Source organism: Carcharhinus amblyrhynchos, chromosome 15 (assembly GCF_965287045.1).
Source record: "Carcharhinus amblyrhynchos chromosome 15, sCarAmb.v2.hapA, whole genome shotgun sequence".
NCBI lineage: Eukaryota > Metazoa > Chordata > Chondrichthyes > Carcharhiniformes > Carcharhinidae > Carcharhinus > Carcharhinus amblyrhynchos.
The window spans coordinates 69,668,734-69,689,965 of record NC_137338.1 but is presented as its reverse complement, the minus strand read 5'-3'; the positions used below and the strand labels follow the sequence as shown (position 1 = coordinate 69,689,965).

General features: G+C 42.9%; 1 protein-coding gene across 1 annotated transcript in view; it reads left to right on the top strand.

Moving 5' to 3' along the window:
- The first annotated feature begins 497 nt into the window (after positions 1-497).
- The window catches only part of cfap44 (cilia and flagella associated protein 44), a 204,809-nt gene continuing 184,074 nt past the window's right edge, over positions 498-21,232 (top strand). Inside the window, exons 1-4 of the mRNA XM_080203185.1 lie at positions 498-506; positions 594-708; positions 9,453-9,609; positions 9,951-10,113. Of these exons, the coding sequence (XP_080059311.1) occupies positions 498-506; positions 594-708; positions 9,453-9,609; positions 9,951-10,113 (444 nt within the window). The remainder of the gene's footprint in view (positions 507-593; positions 709-9,452; positions 9,610-9,950; positions 10,114-21,232) is intronic.

The window sequence follows — 21,232 nt, the reverse complement described above, 5'->3', positions numbered from 1 at the left end:
CACCACTAAATCTCCCCTCTCATCCTCTAATGGTCCAACATTCACCCTAGCCAGCCTCCTCCTCTTTATACATTTATAAAAACTCTTACTATCCTTTTTTATATTTAGTGCTAGTTTAGCTTCATAGTCTATTCTTCCTTTCTTTGTCAACTTCTTCATCATTCTTTGTTGATTTTTAAACCTCTCCCAATCCTCTACTCGCCCACTACTTTTAGCCACTCTAAACGCATCAGCTTTTATTTTAATACTCTCTTTTATTTCCCTCGTTAACCACGGCTGATTATCCCTTCTTCTACGATCCTTCTTTACCATCGGAATAAATTTCTGCTGAGCACCAAGAAAGATCTCCTTAAAGATCCTCCACTGTTCCTCAGCAGTCCTACCGACCAATCTGCGCCCCATATTAATAGCCTATTAATATGTAACTAACAATCCCAGTGGGGATGGAGTGCATCTTTACACTGCCAACCAGGAACCACTTTAATAGTAGATCGTGAATGGTGGGCGTGAGTGTGGTTTAGTCAATGATGGCAACTGTTGATTGTTCCAGTGTATTACATTCCTCCCTTTTCTGTTTGTCAAAATAACCAGAGGTGACAGATACAAAAGATGATGCAACCGCCGTGACCCATGCTTCTGATGATTATGACCTGCAAGATGAAAGTGAAACACCAGAATATGGAACAACCATTCCCACTGAAATAGGAGGTGAGAAACCAGAACTATTGTGTCTTGTCTTTTAAAATTTCATGTCATGTTTCATTCCAGGAGGTTCTAAACTTCTACTCAGTCTCTTCTTTCCAATGCAATTTTGCAAACCTCATCCTTATTTGCAATTCCTCCTTGATCTTACTCTTCTCTACCTCTCTAACTCCCTTTGGCCCTCTGAGGCCTCTGTGCTCCAATTCAGCCCTCTGGATCTGCATCCCTAATTCACACCCGAAAATCTTTTCTAACTGTCTCCCACTCTCTTCCCCCTTAAGACACTCTCCAGCCAAAGTGTTGTTCAGTTGCCCTCATGTCACCTTGCTGAAACCCCAGGGTTGTCATCAAGTTTGTATGTCAGAGTCTGTAGATAAGGATAGTGGCTTCTCAATTAATGGAGTCAATCCTTGTAGGATGCTCTGCCATCCTATCTTTCATGCAGTGCCAATGAAAGCAGGCAAAAAGTGACTTGGGTGCTTCTCAGTTGCTATCAGACATCACAGTTGCTTAGAGATTTACGAATAACAATATTTATGGAAGTGCAGCCCCACTTTCTACCCCAGGAAAGGAACTTTTTGGTGTGCTCAAACTTCGTCAAAGTTCTTTTGATAAAAGCAAGTTACTGTAGGTGCTGAAATGTGGAACAAAAACAGAAAATGCTGGAAAATCTCAGCTGGTCTGACAGCATCTGTGGAGCGAGAACAGAGCTAATGTTTCAAGTCTAGATGACTCTTCATCACAGCGATGTTGATCTTGGATCTTGGATTGGAAATGTAAATGTTTGGTCTGACCTGCCAGACAATAGTTCCACTGGTCATTCACATCATCCAAACATCTCCAAGATAAGGGGATTGCCATTGGGAAAACAAATGGCATCAATAATAGTGGTGGTGAGGTGTTAAAGTTCACTCCAGGAGTGCAAGTTATTCTGGCAACATACACTTTTAAATGTAGTAGTCTGGAGCTAGGAATAGTGACAGTCAGAGGATCCAACATTCTTTCCAACACATGCCTGACCAGAAATCTCTCCCACTCTTATGTTAGCTATTAGTGTGTTTTGGAAAGATTTTCAGGTTGATACTCAACTTGTTTGATCGTATTATGAGTGCACCTTCCTTGACCACCAAAAAGTGTGACCAAGAGTTGGTGACATAGTGTTATTGTCACCAAATGAGTAATCCAGAAAGCCAGGATAATTCTCTGAGGACTTAGGTTTGAATCCCACCACAGCAGGTGGTGAACTTTGAACTCGATTTTGTGGGTGGCACAACGGCACAGTGATTAGCACTGCTGCCACACAGTAACAAGGACTTGGATTCAATTTCAGCCTCAAGTGACTGTCTGTGTGGCCTTGCATGTTCTCCCCATGTCCAAAGATGTGTGGGTTAGGTTGATTGGCCATACTAAAATTGCCCATTAATGTCCTGAGGTGTGTAGGTTAGAGGGATTAGTGGGTAAATATATAGGAATATGGGGATACAGCCTGGGTGGAATTGTACTTGGTGCAAACTTGTTGGGCCAAATGGCCTCTTTCTGCTCTGTAGGGTTTCTATGATTCTATGGCTCTGTGGATTTCCTCCTACTCCAAAGATATGCAGGTTGGGTTGATAGAACATTGAACATTACAGCGCAGTACAGGCCCTTCGGCCCTCGATGTTGTGCCGACCAGTGGAACCAATCTAATGACCCTCTAACCTAAACTATTCCAATATTATCCAATGACCATTTGAATGCCCTTAAAGTTGGTGAGTCCACAACTGCTGCAGGCAGAGCATTCCACGCCCTTACTACACTCTGAGTAAAGAACCTACCTCTGACATCCATCGTATAATTATCACAATTATAGGATTGGCCATAAAAAATTCTCCTTTAGTGTTCCAAGCTATATAGGTTAGGGGGATGAACAGGGTAAATAAATAGGGTTACAGGTAAGCCTGGGTAAGAGTCAGTGCAGACTAGATGGGCCAAATGGCCTCCTTCTGCACTGTAGGGATTCTATGACTTGAACCTGGAGTTTCTGGCTTAGAGGCAGAGCCACTACCACTGTGCCAAAAAACTTCCTGTTAATAATAGTGCTGAAGGCAAATAAAATTGACATAATGGCTTACGGCAATAAAGATGTCTCTAGATAACAACATGTTGGAAATAGGTTAAGACCTTGCTGAAATACAAAATGCTGTGGCCTCACCCAGGAATATTGGAACAACAATTGGCTATTGAACTTGTTTAGCCAGTTCTGTCATTCAGTCAGATCAATGCTGATCAACTCCATTTCTTCTTTATCTGATGTGAACATCTTTGTCCAATGTGCCCATCTTTTTCTGCTTACTGGAGCTGTGGGCAGCCATTTTTGTCACGGAATGATTTGAAAATGACATTCAGCATCCAGTCTATTGAAAAATGGTCTCCAGAACACCCTCCTACATAATAAATGTTTAAGTAAATGTGTTTGTGCCAGGCACATCTAAATGCTGGATCTCCATGGCCCCAATCTAATGTAATGTGGGTACAATTCTGACATCTATTTCCACCTAATTTCCACATGGGATGGCCTGATTTGCCTGAACTAATTGGAAGAGTTCAGAGAAAATTTACTTCCTATTTACCCGTTGCCTTGTTATTTATATCCCTGGTGTTTTTGGAAGGATGAAGACAATGGGCAGAATTTTAATGGACTTGGGGAGTTGGGCCCAAGTGTGGGTGCCAGATGAAATCCCCGCAAAGTGTTGTCAGGTTGGAAACCTAATATCATGCCATCCTTTTCCAGGTTTCACCTGGCCAGCTCCTGAAGTGAAGCATGTAGAAAATTCAGAAATAGGAGCAGCAACAGGCCTTACAGCCCCTCAAACCGCTCTGCTAGTCATCAAGATCATGGCTGACCAGATTGCGGCCTCAACTCCACTTTCCTGCCCGTCCCTCCGTAACTTGGCGCCCCTGCAAATCGAAAATACCAGCCTTAAGTATATTCAATAAGGAATTTAAACCACATGACAAACACAGAAAACAACAAAATTTTAAAAAATGAACTAGTGGAGAGGTGTATGGCAGAGATGAAGGAGTTGGTGAGATTAAAGGATTTTATTTACAAAGCGAGATTAAAGATCAGAAAGTTGATGCAGTGTGAGGCAGAGGTGGGAGAGAAACTGGGACTGGTGAGGGACGATAGGAAAACAGCTGAACTGGCTACTGCCCGGTAGAGTGTGAAAGAGCAGAAAACTGCAAGAAAAAGGTGGAAGTCATGAGTCGTTTCTGAACCAGATTTAGGAACTGAAAGCTCAAACGAAGCAACAGCAGAGTCTTCTGTTTGCTGTAATAAGTCAACAGCTAGAGAACAGAAAAGGAGAGGAAATAGAATATAATTAAATATTGTTCAGTATGGCTGCATGCAAGTCATTTTTTATGAAAGTATATTCCAACATTTTGTAAATTGCATATTACAAGAAGTGCAGTAGAATTGAACTCTTTTCCATACTGCATGTTTCCCTCTGAGGTGGCTCAATACAGCTACAATACTTAGTTACAATATCTACAATGGAAATTCCATGTCAGGTTCAAGGGATTTTACCTGCCCCTCGGTGCACTATGGCTAAAGGCTTGGACAATGGCTTTTCCATATTGTACCACTGCTGCAGCTGCCCCAAACTTTAGTGTTTCCCTCAGCATGTAATCCTGGACCTTGGTGCACTATGCAACGCTTAGTCATGAACAACTCAACACTGGAAGACCAACAAACTTCATAGACCAAGACAGCTGAGCATCTTTTAATTGATGGACCCTGCAGCCGCAATTGGTATTTATCTCGCTGTGCATTCCTGAAAACAGGCTGTGGAGCACAGAGTCCTGTGTTACAGAGCTACCCGGGATGAACCTAATGCCTATTCTCCAGAACTTTTTTGCAAAGACTCATTCCAGAAGGAGGTTGACAATGGTCTCTTCCCACACTGACCTTCCCTTTGCTATGCAATTTTGTCTTGGGGGAAGGTGGCAGACACCTTCTTCATGTCTGGAGTTACATAGAAACGTAAGCAGAAAATAGAAGCAAGAGTAGGCCATTCGGCCCTACGAGCCTGCTGCACCATTTATTTTGATCATGGCTGATCATCAAATTCAATATCCTGATCCCGCCTTCCCCCATATCCTTTGATTCCTTTAGCTCCAGAATCTATATCGAATTCCTTCTTGAAATCGCACAACTATTTGGCCTCAACTACTTTCTGTGGTACTACATTCCACTGATTCACCACTCTCTGAATGAAGAAATTTCTCCTCACCTCAGTCTTAAAAGGTTACCACTTATCCTTAAATTTTGGACTTCCCCACCATCTGGAATATTCTTTCTGAATATACCTTGTCTAATCTTGTTAGAATTTTATAAACCCAAAGAGAGAAAATGCTGGAAAATCTCAGCAGGTCTGGCGGCATCTGTAAGGAGAGAAAAGAGCTGACGTTTTGAGTCCGGATGACCCAAGCTTTGAAAAAGCCTGAGCAAAGGCCCAGCCTAGCAGTAAACGTTGCCACTTTATTATTTTTTAGATTGTGGCCTCAAGGAGATCCAGCTCATAGGTTCATGTAATTGAAAAGAAGCAACCTAGACTTTAGAAGAGTTCAGTGGATGGGGCAGGTGTGGGTGAGGCTGGGGGTGTGGGGAGGGGGGAGGGTGCGTGGTGCACAGGAAATATTAGAATCTGCTTTGCTATGCTCGCGAATCAAACCATTTTCAGCTTTGAGTCATCATCCATTTTAAGATTGTCATCAACTTCAGGAAGCATATTGGAGGACATGCCTCTGTTTGCTTCAATGGGGACGAAGTAAGAATGGTCGAGAGCTTCAAGTTTTTAGGTATTGAGATCACAAACAACATGTCCTGGTCGTTCCATGCCAACGCTACAGCTAAGAAAGTCCACCAACTCCTCTACTTTCTCAGAAGACTAAGAAATCTGGCATGGCTGCTATGACTCTCACCAACTTTTACAGAAAGCATTCTTATAGCTTGGTATGGCCCCTGCTCTGCACAAGATCGCAAGAAACTATGAACACAGCCCAATCCATCACTCAAACCAACCTCCCACCCACTGACACTGTCTACGCTTCCTGCTGCCTCGGAAAAGCAGCCAGCATAATTAAGGACCCCACGCACCCCAGAGGTACTCTCTTCCACCTTCTATCTTAGGGAAAAAGATACAAAAGTCTGAGGACGTATACCATCCGGCCCAAGAACAGCTTCTTCCCTGCTGCTATCAGACTTTTGAATGGATCTACTTCACATTTAGTTGATCTTTCTCTACACCCTAGCTATGACTGTAACACGATATTCTGCACTCTCTCCTTCCTTCTCTATGTATGGCATGCTTTGTATAGTGCACAAGAAACAATACTTTTCACTAATAGAGGTCATAGAGGTTTATAGCATGGAAACAGGCCCTTCAGCCCAACTTGTACATGCCCCCTTTTTTTAAAAATCCCTAAGCTAATCCCAATTGTCCACATTTGGGCCATATCCCTCTATACCCATCTTACTCATGTAACTGTCTAAATGCTTTTTAAAAGACAAAATTGTACATGCCTCCAGTACTACCTCTGGCAACTTGTTCCAGACACTCACCACCCTCTGTATGAAATAATTGCCCCTCTGGATACTGTTGTATCTCTTCCCTCTCACCTTAAACCAATGCCCTCTAGACTCCCCTACCTTTGGAAAAAGATATTGACTAGCTAGCTGATCTGTACCCCTCATTATTTTGTAGACCTCAATAAGATTCTTTTTCCGCTTCCTATGCTCCAGAGAAAAAAGCTCCAGTCTATCCAGCCTCTCCTTAAAACTCAAACCATCAAGCCCCGCTAGCATCCTAGTAAATCTTTTCTGCACTCTTTCTAGTTTAATAATATCCTTTCCATAATAGGGTGACCAGAATAGTACACAGTATTCAAGTGTGCCCTTATCAATGTCTTGTACAACTTCAACAAAACATCCCAACTTCTGGATTCAATGTTCTGACCAATGAAACCAAGCATGCTGAATGCCTTCTTCACAACTCTGTCGACCTGTGACTCCACTTTCAAGGAGCTATGAACCTGTACCCCTAGATCTCTTTGTTCTGTAACTCTCCCCAATGCTCTAGCATTAAGTGTGTAAGTCCTGCCTTGGTTCAATCTGCCAAAATGCATCACCTCGCATTTGTCTGAATTAAACGCCATCTGCCACTCATCAGGCCGCTGGCCCAATTGATCTAGATCCCGTTGCAACCGGAGATAACTTTCTTCAGTGTCCACTGTGCCACATGTGACAAAAGTTAAATAAAATCAAAGTTGTTGACATTTTAAGACCCTAAGTCCTTGATAAGCTATAATAGGTTTAAATATCACAGTTTGACAGTAAGACTGGGGGGAAGTCCAGTGGATAAGTAACCAAGATGTATCAGAGAGACAGCCATTACTTCATAGGCTCAACTTCGTATGGAGGAATCTCAGTTTGTTACACACTGCTGAGCATTAGGTGACAGAAGTTAATGTCAAAGCAGAAGGTTCTGGACTTCACTGGCGTGGCTAAGTAACAATTCCTTAGAACAATGAGGGCCATACCAGGGAGGGCTCACACATAGTCGGAGGAAAAACACCTATAGAGCTCGCACCTGATCACTTCACGTCTATACAAAAGTGTGAGTTCTAAATTTATTTTGTGACCATAATAATTACTGTATTGCTGAAGAATGAATCTTTTTGACTTGCTGTCTTCAGGACAGATTCACAAGAATACCAAATCTCAGAGTGAACAACAATTTATAATGCATGAGAGGAGTGTTGGCAGTTGGAGGCATTGTCATAGGGAATGTACCAGAAAACAGTTAACTGCCAAACTTTTGGTTAAATTCACCACAGACAGCTTGACTCTGATTGGTCTAGGCAATGTCATGGGGAATGAGCCAGGGAATGGTTGTCCCCCAAGCTTTTGTTTAGTTGTAAAAGCTTAATGCGTGGGTATGTTCCTTCTTTCAAAGGACAGGGCTGTGTATGTGAATATATATCACTTCAAGCATGTATAAGTGAGTCATGTTGTGTATCTGACTGATGATTTTAAATTGATTGTTAGGATAATTCTTAGAATTATTTAGTAAGTATTGTCCAATTGCAGAATTACATCTAATGTTGAACCCTACATTCTGAGTTTGGCAAACATGGCTGGTTGAGTACAATCTGTACTTTGTCACATTGTTTCATAGTATCCTCCAACATAAGAACATAAGAAATAGGAGCAGGAGTAGGCCATCTAGCCCTTCGAGCCTGCCCCGCCATTCAATAAGATCATCGCTGATCTGTTGTGGCTCAGTTCCACTTTCCCGCCCTCTCCCCATAACCCTTAATCCCCTCTCTTATCAAGAACCCATCAACCCGCTTCTTAAAAATATTTAGCGAGGCAGCCTCCACCACTTCAACGGGCAGAGAATTCCAGAGATTCACCACCCTTTGAGTGAAGAAGTTCCTCCTCAACTCCGTTCTAAACCGCCTCCCCTTTATCTTGAGGCTGTGCCCCCTAGTCCTACTGTCTTTTGAGCGGGAAGAGTCTCTCCACCTCTATCCTATCCATCCCATTCATCATCTTATACGTCTCAATGAGATCTCCCCTCATTCTTCTAAACTCTAACGAGTACAAGCCTAGTTTATTCAGCCTCTCCTCATAGCTCAATCCCCTCAACTCCGGTATCAGCCTAGTAAACCTCCTCTGCACTCCCTCCAGGGCCAAAATATCCTTGCCATTGGGACATTTGGCCTATATATCTGACATCACATCAGCATTGAAATTCATACACCACATAAGCAGTGTGATAGGCAGAAAGTCCTCTTGACTTGACAGCAGCATCCTGTTTGCTGGAAGCACTACTCATGGTGCTACTGCAGAGTATCAGCATGGAATGGTTAGTTTCATCATTTTTTAAATAGCTTATCCAATGTTGATCTGAAGTAGCCTGAGCACTTCTCAGGACCAAAGATGGCAGCCTTGTATTCACACACAGGGCCCTGACTTTTACAAGCAAAAGAACAGGTCCACACATTCAGCCTTTTCAATTAAACAAAAGTTTGCAGACCACCCATTCTCTATTTCACTGTCCATGACGATGCCTTTCCACTCAGTCGACTTACCTTGGCAGTTAACTGTTGCCTGGCGTATTGTCCACAGCAATGCCTCTATCAATCATGGTCCACTTGCCAACCAATTGGTACCCTCTTCCCATGCAGTATAATTTGTTGTTCCCTTTGAAATTTGATATTCTTGCATCTGTCCTGATGTGTGCAAATTGAAAAGCTTCAAAAACATGTCTCCTTTCTTCAGCAATACTTGTCCTGTATTACCAAGTGATGACGAATAATTATTGTATTTATGTGACTGAGTAATAAGCTTGCATTTGGACAATATGTACTCAAGCCTGAACCCCATGGAATCATTTAACTAATCAAAGGAGAGTTCCTTACATCAGGAGACTCAGAAGCAGGGTGTTCATGCTTTGATTCATTTAAACAGCCATGGCAATGCCCATTCCTGCAGCAATTTGATTTCTAACCTTCTACAATCATGACTATTTTGCCTGGGACTCTGATTTAAAAATTCCACCCAATTTTGGTCTATGTCAGGAACATATGCCCATTATTTGATAGATGTCTCAACTATGTGAGTGAAAGTGTACAGTTAACTGAAGTACCTGTATGTAGCACTACTTGCAAAAGAATCAAACGTGGTGTTGTTTTAACAACAGAGGAAGTCGCAGAGGAGAAGGGCGAGGACGAGAAAACGAGCAAAAAGCAATTAGAAAGAGTCCTCTCGGATAACTTCTTTTATGACTATGCAGATATATACTCAAAACCATTTATCACACCGGACTCAGAAATTCCAGAAGATCTCCTCACCTTTTTGTATCCTTCAATAAAACAATAAGAATGTTTCACATTACCCACAAGCATTTTCTGTCAGAACATTGCATCATAATGTATAGTAATTATAATTTATTTCTCAGTATATGAATCCCAGTATACTGTAAATTTATTGCTGAAATAGTCCCAGTGAACAGTTAATTTTTTTCACAAATGAATCCCCATGTATGATACATACTGTTTTTCCCAAATTAATATATGTAAACATTGCCAAATTATCAGTGTACAGTAAATTTAATTGATAGCATGGTTAGTTGAATATATTTGTTTTCCACTTTCTACTTGCGTTGACTCTTGTCTTGCTTAACCATTTATTACCCCAGATATTCTTTTGGCTACGACTGCACTCGGCGTGTAAACATTCAACTCGTAGATGAGCAAACTATAGTGTTTGTGGCTGGTAACATGGTACTCCTCATGGATATTAAGACCAAGGAGCAAAGACACATCCGAAGCAGCTCTGGGGGAGGCATTGGCACTGTGATGGTATGTTAGAGGGGCAGAACTCTTGCCTCGGAGTTCAAATCCCACTCCAGGGCCTGAAGCTGAAATCAAGGTTGACTTTCCAGTGCGGTACTGAGGGAGCTTTGTACTGTGGGAGGTGTCACCTTTGGGTGGGACATCAAGCTGAGTCCCCATTTGCCTGCTCTGGTGGATGGAATAGATCCCACTGTGCTATTTCAAAGAAGAGCGGGCAGTGATTCCTGGTGTCCTGGTAGTATTTGCCACTCAGTCAAAAAAGCAGCCGTACTATTTGGTCATTCTCACATAGCTATTTGTGGAAGTTTGTATGTGCACCTGGCTTGCCTTACTTCTGGTATTACAACAGTGACCTCACTTCAAAAATGCTTCTATGGCTGTAAAGTGATTTGGCATGACTAGTGGTGAAAGGCAAGTCTTTCTTCATTTTGTCTCACTTCATCTCCATCTCCAAAACACCATAACTGTGATAATAATAATACACTATAATTTCCCCAGTCTGGAATGCTTAGGACCAAGTTTATTTATTGTCATAAGTAGGCTTACATTAACACTGCAGTGACGTTAATATGAAAATCCCCCAGTCGCCACACTCTACCACATGTTCGGGCACACTGAGGGAGAATTTAGTATGCACCTGACCAGCATGTCTTTCTGACTGTGGGGGGAAACTGGAGCACCCGGACGAAACCCACACAGACATGAGGAGAATATGCAAACTCCATGCAGACAGTGACACAATCCAGGAATCAAACACTGGTCCCTGACACTGTGAGGCAGCAGTGCCAACCACTGTGCCAATGTGCTGAATTGTTTAGATTATAGAATGACCATACAATGTCCAACTACAAGTGTGTGAATTGGAAAACACTGGGGATAAATATTCACCTGAGACATAAAACAGTGATAAAAGATTATAAAGCAGTGATGTAAAAATAATTTCCTTATCCAAATACTGTATCTTCCATGTTTAGTTCCAAAGAACTGATTTTTAAAATTTGATTTATTATAGTTTTAATAACTCACAGAGGCAAAAGTCCCATCACCAAGTTACTTTATTTACACCATACATCTGTATGCAGCCAGTTCTCCAGTTGCTCCCTGCACAATGCAGACTGGGAGACTGACACACCTGCTTTAAATAGGGAACATGAGCTCCCTGATTTAACCATCAATTAAGACTCATCAGGTATCTCTTTTGACAGACCAAACAAATAAACAAACTCAAATTATCTTGGGGACAAATTAAAAGTGGCAGCCCTCCAAAAAGGAAGGGGGGACGGCCCGAACAAAAAACAAAGTCGAAAGGAAACTTAAAACATTAAGTCGGGGTCTATAATACACCCCATGGACACTGCATGCTCCCTCTCCAGGGACACCTGGCTGTGAATATAGCTGCGGTAGAGGGGCAGAGAGTCAGGATGGAAGACTCATCAGGTAGTTCATATTCTAGCAAGTAAACCTCATTAGCCTGGCTGAAATCATCACAATTGTCATATGTATTTTAGTATACAGCGAAAACTATTGTTTCTTGCACGCTATACAGACAAAGTATATCATACTTAGAGAAGGAACGGAAAGAATGTAATGTTACAGTCATAGCTTGGGTGTAGAGAAAGATTAGCTTAATATGATGTAAGTCCATTCAAAAGTCTGACTGCAGCAGGGAAGAAGCTGTTCTTGAGTCGGTTGGTATGTGCCTTCAGACTTTTGTATCTTTATCTCAATGGAAGAAGATGGAAGAGAGTATGTCCGGGGTGCGTGGGGTCCTTAATTATGCTGGCTGCTTTTCCGAGGTAGCGGGAAGTGTAGACAGAGTCAATGGGTGGGATCCTGGTTTGCACGGTGGACTGAGCTTCGTTCACAAACCTTTGTTGTTTTTTGCAGCCTTGGACAGAGCAGAAGCCATATCAAGCTGTGAAAAAAACCAGAAAAAGTGATTTCTATAGTACATCTGTAAAAGTTGGTGAGAGTCAGATAGACATGTCAAATTTCCTTAGCCTCCTGAGAAAGTAGAGGCATTGGTCAGTTTCTTAAGTATAAAGTTGGCTTGGGGGGATCAGGACAGTTTATTGGTGATCTGGACACCTAGAAACTTGGAGCTCTTGGCTACTTCCCCTCCTTCCATGTTGATATAGACAGGGGCATGTCCACGACATTTCCTGAACTCAATGACTATCTCCTTCATTTTGTTGATATTGAGGGAGAGTTTATTGTTGTCGCACCAGCTCACCAGATTCTCTGGGGGTGATTCTCCCATTTCTAATTCTCCCATCGCTAATTCTCCCTATTAGTGCAATGGGCTGGGAGAATCACCTGTGGGTGTTCCCACTGTGCACACATCTCCATGCACCAGATATCCAGCATGGTTGGGACCACGTTGGAACCTGGCGGCAACAGCAGGTAAGTGATTTAAATCTATTTTTAATCTTATTTTAATGAGATTAACGGTTCCAGGACCCATGTCTCTGGGCCCTTTAGCATCTCTCACCCCGACTGTACAATTGCACTCCGGCAGTGTTCAGATTAGCTCTCCACTTTTGGGGAAGTAACAGGAGACCCCGCTGATGTGAAAGGTGGGGGCGCGGTGGGGGATGGTGCCCCTGAGAATGGGCACCCTGGCAGTGCCAGCCTGTGCCCTGGCACTTCCCAATGGGTAAAGTACCCATGCCTGTGGGGCATTTTGGCACTGCTCATTCGAGCATCGGGCCCTATGGACGATCGGTAGGGGTGGGGTGTCCAGCTGTCACTCTGCATAGGGATCGGTTGGGGCTGGCAGGAAGTCAGCAATCGGAGCATGTTGGTGGAGTGGGGTGTGGGGGTGTCTGTCTCTTGGGGTTTTTGCCAGGGTGAGGAAGGGATGGGAGGGATCATCACTGCTTCATTGTTGGGGGGATGGGGTGGGGAGGGCTGGAGGGATATGGGTTGGGCATGGTCCGGGAAAGGTGTGTGTGTGTGTGTCTGTGTGTGTGTGTGTGTGTGTGTGTGTGTGTGTGTGTGTGTGGAGGGGGGATGTTGCTGGGGGAGCAGCATTGCAGGAGTCCCAGGCTAGCCAGTGATCGAGCTGGCCAGCCAACTGTAGGCTGACAGTTTGGAGCTGTCAGACTCTGGCATGAATAGGTCCTGCTCCCTGAGCTTTTGATGAAATTCACGACTATGACCTCTGCATTGCACAGAGTGTGTGAGATTCGAGTGTGAAGTCCCACTGAATAAACAACTGTGATTTAAATCAGTTTTCCGTGAATTCAGCACTTAGAAATTTTTTGGGAGAATCACTCCCTCTATCTCTTTCTGGTACTCCATCTCAGCATTGTTTGAGAGCTGACCCATTACAGTGGTGTCATCAGCAAACTTGAAAATCGAGTTGGAGGGGAATTTGGTCCCACAGTCATGGGTGTTTGGAATTGAGTAAGGGGCTGAGGGCACGGTTTTCTGGGGCACTGGTGTTGAGGATGAGTGTGGAGGAGGTGTTGTTGCCTATCCTTATTGAATATAGTCTATGGGCTAGGATGTCTAGGATCCAGTCGCAGAGGGAGGAGTTGAACCCCAGGCCATTCATCATTTGAAGATGAGTTTTGTAGAAATAATGGTGTTATAGGCTGAGCTGTAGTCAATAAATAGGAGTCTGACATAAGTGTCTTTGTTACTGATGTCTATGAATAGTGGTAAAATGGAGAGAGATTGCAGAACTCTGAGGTACGGAGGGATCTGAAGGTGCTGGTACGTGAATCAGGAAATGTTGATATGCAGCTAAAGCAAGTGATTAGAAAGGCAAATGGAACATTGTTGTTTATTGTAAGGGGAATGGAATATAAAAGTAGAGAAATGTTGCTACAATTGTACAGTTTGTGAGACCACATCTCGATTATTGTGTACAGATTTGGTCTCCTTATCTAAGAAAGAATATAATTGCATTAGAAACAGTTTAAAGAAGGTTCATGCGACTGATTCCTGGATCTTGCAGGAAAGGTTGGGCAGCTTGGACCTGTGTCCATTGGAGTTTAGGCGAATCTTTTCGAAACATATAAATCCTGAGGGTACTTGATAGGATGAAGTCTGAGGGGATGTTTCTCGTAATTGGAGAGATTAGAACAAGGTTACATAGTTTAGAAATGAGGTGTCTCCCATTTAAGATGGATAAGAGGAGAGTTTTTTTCTCTGACAGTTGTTCTCTGTGGAAATCTCTTCCGCAGAGAGCATTGGAGGTTGGGCCATAGATTTTTCTGAACTGAATGAGGTAGATTCTAAACTGCCAAGTGTTTAAGGGGTAGATAGGAAAGTAGAGGCCACTATCAGATCACTGTAATCCTATCAGATGCAGGCTCAAGGGGCTTATTGGCCTGCTCCTCCTCCAAATGGCCTAGATCTTCCGGCCTCCAGATCGTTGGATATGCTTAGTATGTTTGAACATCCAGTGGCTAGTTGTCTAGGATCCTCCTAAAAAGTCTCCGAGTCTCAGTTAGAATCAGAGATTTCGGACAATTCTGGTTACCTAGGAAACTTTGGACAAGGAAAATTCTAGTTTAACTCCACATCAACTAACTCCACCTCCCCCTCACAACTATGTCCCACCCCGATCCCCAAACTAACTGACTGACTGACCCCCAAATCCCTGACCTCATCTGACTCACCCCCAAATCCTTCACCTAACCTGACTCACCCCCAAATATCCAACCTGACCTGATTCACTCCCAAATCTCTGAGCTGATCTGACTGGCCTCCGTTTATCGAACTCCCCCAAAACCAACCTGACTCCACCCCTCTCAACCTGACCTGACTAACACCTATCCATTCATCTCCTGATGCAACCTAGCTCCATTTCAACCCCTGACTCCCCATCATCCCCAGACTCCCCACCCACCCAAAAATCCCCTGACAACCAACTCCTCCAAACCCGGAACCCAGATTTCTGCCTCATCCCCTTGACTATCCCTGACCTGGCAACTCTCCCCATCCTCTACCTATTTAGCTCACCCATCTATCCACTTACATACCCACTCACCCGTTCACTCATTTCTACAAAACCCATTTCCAAACTCCGCAGCCTAGAGCTCTATTCCTCCTTCAGTGACTGGATCCTAATCATAGACTGCAATCAGTAAGCATAGAGAACGACATCTCCTCCATGATTATCCTCAACCCTGGTGCCTTACAATGGCTTGTCCTCAACCTCTTACTATAGTCTTTATACACTTATGACAGTGTGGCCAAATTCTGCTCCAATTCCATATTCAAGTTTGCTGATGACACCACTGTAATGGGTTGAATTTCAAACAATGACAAGAGGGAGTACAGGAAAGAGATAGAAAATTTGGTGAAATGATGTGACGATAATAATCTCTCCCTCAATCTCAGTAAAACAAAGGAGCCAGTCGTTGACTTAAGGAAACATATAGAGTACATGCCCTATTTATGTCAACAGTGATGAAGTGTAGATGGTCAAGACCTTCAAGTTTCTAATTGTTTAGATCACCAATAATCTGGACCCTCCACACCAATGCTATAGTTAAGATAGTACATCAGTACCTCTACTTCCTCAGAAGGCTAAGGGAATTCAGTTGTCCACTGAGCCTCTCACCAAATTTTATAGGATTTCTATGGGGCATCTTTCTGGATGTATTACAGCTTGGTATGGCTCTTGCTTTGACCGAGACCGCAATAAACTACAAAGGGTTGTGAACGTAGCCCAGTCCATCATGCAAATCCATTGCCTCGGAAAAGCAGCCAACATAATCAAGGATCCCACTCACCCGGATATATTCTCTATCACCTTCTTTTGGGAAAAAGATACAAAAATCTGAAAACGCATACCAACAGTTTCAAGAACAGCTTCTTGCTGTCATCAGGCTTTTGTATGGTCTTATATATTAAGCTGATCTTTCTTTTCACTCTTTTTTTAAAGATGTTTTTATTGAAAGTTTCTATTTTATATTTTGCCATAAGATGCAACAAAATCCTAAAATCTAATACAGTAATCGATATTCCACATAAACATACAAAAAAGACCAGCGAATATTCATACTAACGGTTAAAACTATCAATCATTGTAATCGTAGTCAGCATCTCTTGTATGGATAAAGAAAGGACACCAGAGAGATTGGGGATCTCCGGATTGACTGGAGATGAGATTGGATAGCTGGGATTTTTTTCTCTGGAGCATAGGAGGCTTAGGGGTGATCTTATAGACGTTTATAAAATAAAGAGGGACACAGATAAGGTAGATAGTCAACATCTTTTTCTAACAGTAAGGGCGTCTAAAACTAGATGGCATAGGTTTAAGGTGAGAGATACAAAAGGGTCCAGAGGTGCAATTTTTTCACACATCCCCAGTCAATCCTGAGATTCCCAATCTCTCTGGTGTCCTTTCTTTATCTGTACTAGAGACGTTGACTATGATTCCAATGATTGATAGTTTTAAACATTTTGTATGAATATTCACTGGTCTTTTTGGTATGTTTATGAGGAATGTTGATTACTGTACTAGATTTTAGGTGGGTATAGAGGGATATGGGCCAAATGTAGGCAGTTGGGTCTAGCTTAATGGTAAAAACTGGGTGGCATGGACATGTTGGGCTGAAGGGCCTGTTTCCATGCTGTAAACCTCTATGACTCTACGATCCTACCTGTCACTGCAACTCTATATTCTGTACCTATCCTTTTAATAAAACATAGAACACTACAGCACAAACAGGCCCTTCAGCCCACAAGGTGCGCTGATCATATCCCTACCTACCAGACCTATCTATAACTCTCAATCCCATGAAATCCCATTTTTCCCCTACTTTATGAATGGTATGTTCTGCCTATAGAGTGTGCAAGAAACAGTACTTTTCACTGAATCCCAGTATGTGTGACAATAAATCAAATCAAATAACACACTGAGAAGCTTGGGGACTTTTAAATACTTATCAGAATACAGCAGTTACAGTGGTAAAAGACTGGTGTGGCTTGTGTGCTGATCCTCTTCACTGCTGTCTGCGAGGATCCTTTTGCTGAGGGAGTTTTTTGCATCATGGATTGGAAGTTGGAGCTTTTTCAACATATGCAGGTAACTGTTTTCTACCGGGTAGCGAAGCCACACCTGGAGTATTGTGTGCAGTTCTGGTGTCCCTATCAGAGGAAAGATGTCCTTGCTAAAGAAGGAGAATAGCGAAGAGTTACCAGGCTGAGTTCTGGGATGACAGGTGACATATGTGTCATATGAGAGATTAAGTTGTTAGGATTATATTCAATAAAGTTTAGAAGAGTAAGAGGGGATCTCATGGAAACTTATAAAAATCTAATAGGGTTAGACAGGGTAGATTCAGAAAGACTGTTCCCAATGGTGGGGGAGTCCAGAACTAGGGGTCATAGTTTGAGGATAAGTAAACCTTTTAGATGAGGAGAAATTTCTCCAGAGAGTAGTGAATATGTAGAATTCACTACCACAGAATGTAGTTGAGGCTGAAACTTTGTGTGATTTCAAGAATAAATTTGATATAGCTCTTGGGTTTACGGGGATCAAGGAGGAGGGATCAAGATATTAAATTTGATGAACAGCCATGATCAAAATGAATGGTAAAGCAGACTTGAAGTGCCGAATGGCCCAGTCCTTCTTCCAGTTTCTGTGTTTCTATGTGTGTTATATGCATATGTTTCTGTCTGATCAGCATTGGACACGGGTTTCCACTCTGACTGGGAAACTTGACATCGGTATGTTTGTAAAACGATGGTGGTGAAGTCGGACAGATGCCTGTGTCCTCTGAAAAATTCTTACCAACTGATGTCAGATTTCAATATAGTACAAAATAGTGCTTTACTTTATGAACTTCTAGCCAGCTTAGTCATCACTGCTATTGAAAAAGGTTAAAGTATTTGTTTGGTTAGTGCTGAGATCTGATGTTTCGTTGCTATTTTATCACTTTGGAATATTAAATACTTAATTTGATTCATTTTAGCCTGATGAGATAATGAGGCATTTAATAATTGTAGAATTCAGAGAGTAGGGTTCACCCTCCCTGTGCAGTACCAAGGGCTGTTACATTGTTGGAGATGCCATTTTTCAGATAAGATAGTTAACTGATAATCTCCCAATGTACTACCCAGCATCTATCCCACAAATCTTCGCAGTAAAAACACCCATCTGCCATCTTGAGTGGACACAAATGCCCCCATGGCTCCAACTCAAAGAAGAGCAGGGGAATTCTTCCAGTACTATGGCTAATATTTATTCCTCAATAATTAATATCCTTGAGAAAATAGATTAGTGCCTAATTTATCTTAATGTTTATTAGATTTTGTTGTTCACAGATTTGCAACCACTTTTCCCACCATCACAATAGTAACTGCACTTTTAAGATTGTTCTTTATTGCGAAGCACTTTGGGACATCCTAAAGAAATTGCCTGCCCTAGGAATGATCCCAATATGTCAGGAATTTATTTTGTCTTGAGTTCGGGTCTTGAGTGAGTTTCTTGAGAGCTTGTCTTTTGACAGCCTACAGTCATAATCCTAGAGTGTTCTAAAACACATTTCTGCTTATTTCCCTATATATGTACTTCTCAGTGCTGTATATGAGGTTTCACTTCTGCTTCTCAGGAGTTCTCAGCTACTTTTTAATCGTATGATTCGGCAGCATTAACACAGCTGCCTCACAGCACCAGGGACCTGGGTTCAACTCCAGCCTCAGGTGACGATGTGGAGTTTGCATGTTCTTACCGTGTCTGCATTGGTTTCCTCTAGGTACTCCAGTTTCCTTCCATAATTCAAAGATGTGCCATGCTAAATTGCCCCTTAGTGTAAGGGTTATGAGAATTGGGTGGGGTTGTTGCTGTAGGCTCTGAGCCAAATGGCCGCCTCCTGCACTGTAGGGATTCTATATTGTGTGTTCTACATTGCACTGCAGTCACATCAATATCAAGTGCTCCTGATGTTAACCCTTTACTCTGTGTCTTCTCCCAAGTTTTTATGCCAACTGTGTACATCCTTCTACATTTCACCCCCAAAGTCTCACACTTCACAGTGGTAGTCTTTGAAGTGCATTGACCAATCTCTCTGATCAGGTTCTGATTCTGTTTCAAGGTTGAGAATGAACAGTGTTCTCTCATATTTCAAAAAGAGTGTCTTACATGTAGAGTTTCTACTTCTTTCCGATTCCTTGTCTTCAGGTGTGGGGCTATGGGGAAAATGTATGGAGTTATACGGACAGGGCAGAGGGTGGGCCTGAGAAAGGTGCTTGTCGGAAGGATGTTGCAGAGTCGATAGGCTAAATCCCTCTGAATCTAAATAGTACGTTCAAGGTTCCATTGCTTTCCTACCTAATGATATTGGGTCTTTTTGATTCATTCTGATATTTACCTGGCCCTTTACTTTGACGGAGTTGGGGCTGTTATGGCTGGCGAAACCAGCTGCTCAGAAATGGGCGCCCTGGTCTGAACAAAACGTTAAAACATCCCCCCCTTCCCCAATGTACCACAATTATCGAGGACATTCCCAGTCTTTCCCACAACAATCATTGCTGGCATCTCCATGCCTCCACGATCATCATTGCTGCTATCCCCATCCCTATGATCCTTGCTGATTTTCCTATCTTCCTCAGTGCCCGCTCACCCCATCACCATATAAAAATGAACCCCCACCCCCATGCGGGTCCCACTAGGGTCCAACCATGGCAGTGCCCCTGACACAGGCTGGAAGTTCTAAGTTGGCACTGCCAATCTGTGCCATCCGCTCCCCCCCACCCCACACACCTTGAGTTATACATACCTTTGTGCCTCTGGAGGGATCCCCTCGACAGGCTAACGTTTTTAAAAACCTGTTGAGAACCTCGCTGAGTTTCTCATGTGATGAGTACGGATATTCAGTAATTTGGTGAGAGGATCAGTTACTCATATGGAATTTTGTTAAAACATAACAAAGATCAGGTTCATGTCAGAGTGAACCGCACTTTTCAAATCTCATGAGATTTTGACCCCTCCAATCTCATGCATGGATAGTGTAGAGTCAAAATTCCCTCCCCAATATTTCTGATCATTGGGTCCTATCCTCCCAGAGTGACAATCATTATTTGATTGCCAGTCTGCGAACAATTATGTGAATTTTCTTCTATACCTGTCTCACCTGACCTTTCATCTCAGATGAGGCGAGACCCAGGCAGCAATTCTCGAAGCCCAGCATCACATTCCAGCTCCATCAAATTGAAGGAGGACACTCCTCCATTTTTATCGTACGAACTGCTGTAAACCAGGTAAAGTAAAAGTCCCATTGATATAGGTAGGCCAGGAAGGAGGTAAGCGTCTAAGGCAAGTGGATAGGATTTGTGGGGAGGTTGGTGATCTGTGGGAGATTTGGGGTGCAGTCATACTTCAGGGTGGCTGGGGCTTGTCTGTTATTGGTGGTAAAGGGGGTTTGTTGTTGAGTCAGGGGATGGATATACAAGGGGTGCAGCTGAGAGTCCTGGATCTTTACAAGTTACACAGAAGTAACTCTAGGCTTGTACTCGTTAGAGTTTAGAAGAATGAGGGGAGATCTCATTGAGACGTATAAGATGATGAATGGGATGGATAGGATAGAGGTGGAGAGACTCTTCCCGCTCAGAAAGGATAATAGGACTAGGGGACACAGCCTCAAGATAAAGGGGGGGGGGGGGGGGGGGGGCGGTTTAGAACGGAGTTGAGGAGGAACTTCTTCACTCAAAGGGTGGTGAATCTCTGGAATTCTCTGCCTGTTGAAGTGGTGGAGGCTACCTCGCTAAATATTTTTAAGACGCGGGTTGATGGGTTTTTGATAAGCGAGGGGATTAAGGGTTATGGGGAGAGGGCGGGAATGTGGAACTGAGCCACAACAGATCAGCCATGATCTTATTGAATGGCGGGGCAGGCTCGAAGGGCTAGATGGCCTACTCCTGCTCCTATTTCTTATGTTCTTATGTTCTTCTAATTTTTAAGTACCTATTAATGTATCCCTGTTGGAACCATCAGAATTTTGCAATTTAAAATGCATTTCCAGATAGTTCACAGAGCAGGGCAATATTTCAGAGAAGGTTTGCAGTTGGGCAATTGCCATGCAAATGCTTACCTGTGGAGCTCCCCCCTCCCAACCCCTGGAATCCAATGCTGGGGAGCTTGGAAAGTATAGCTCATTAATTC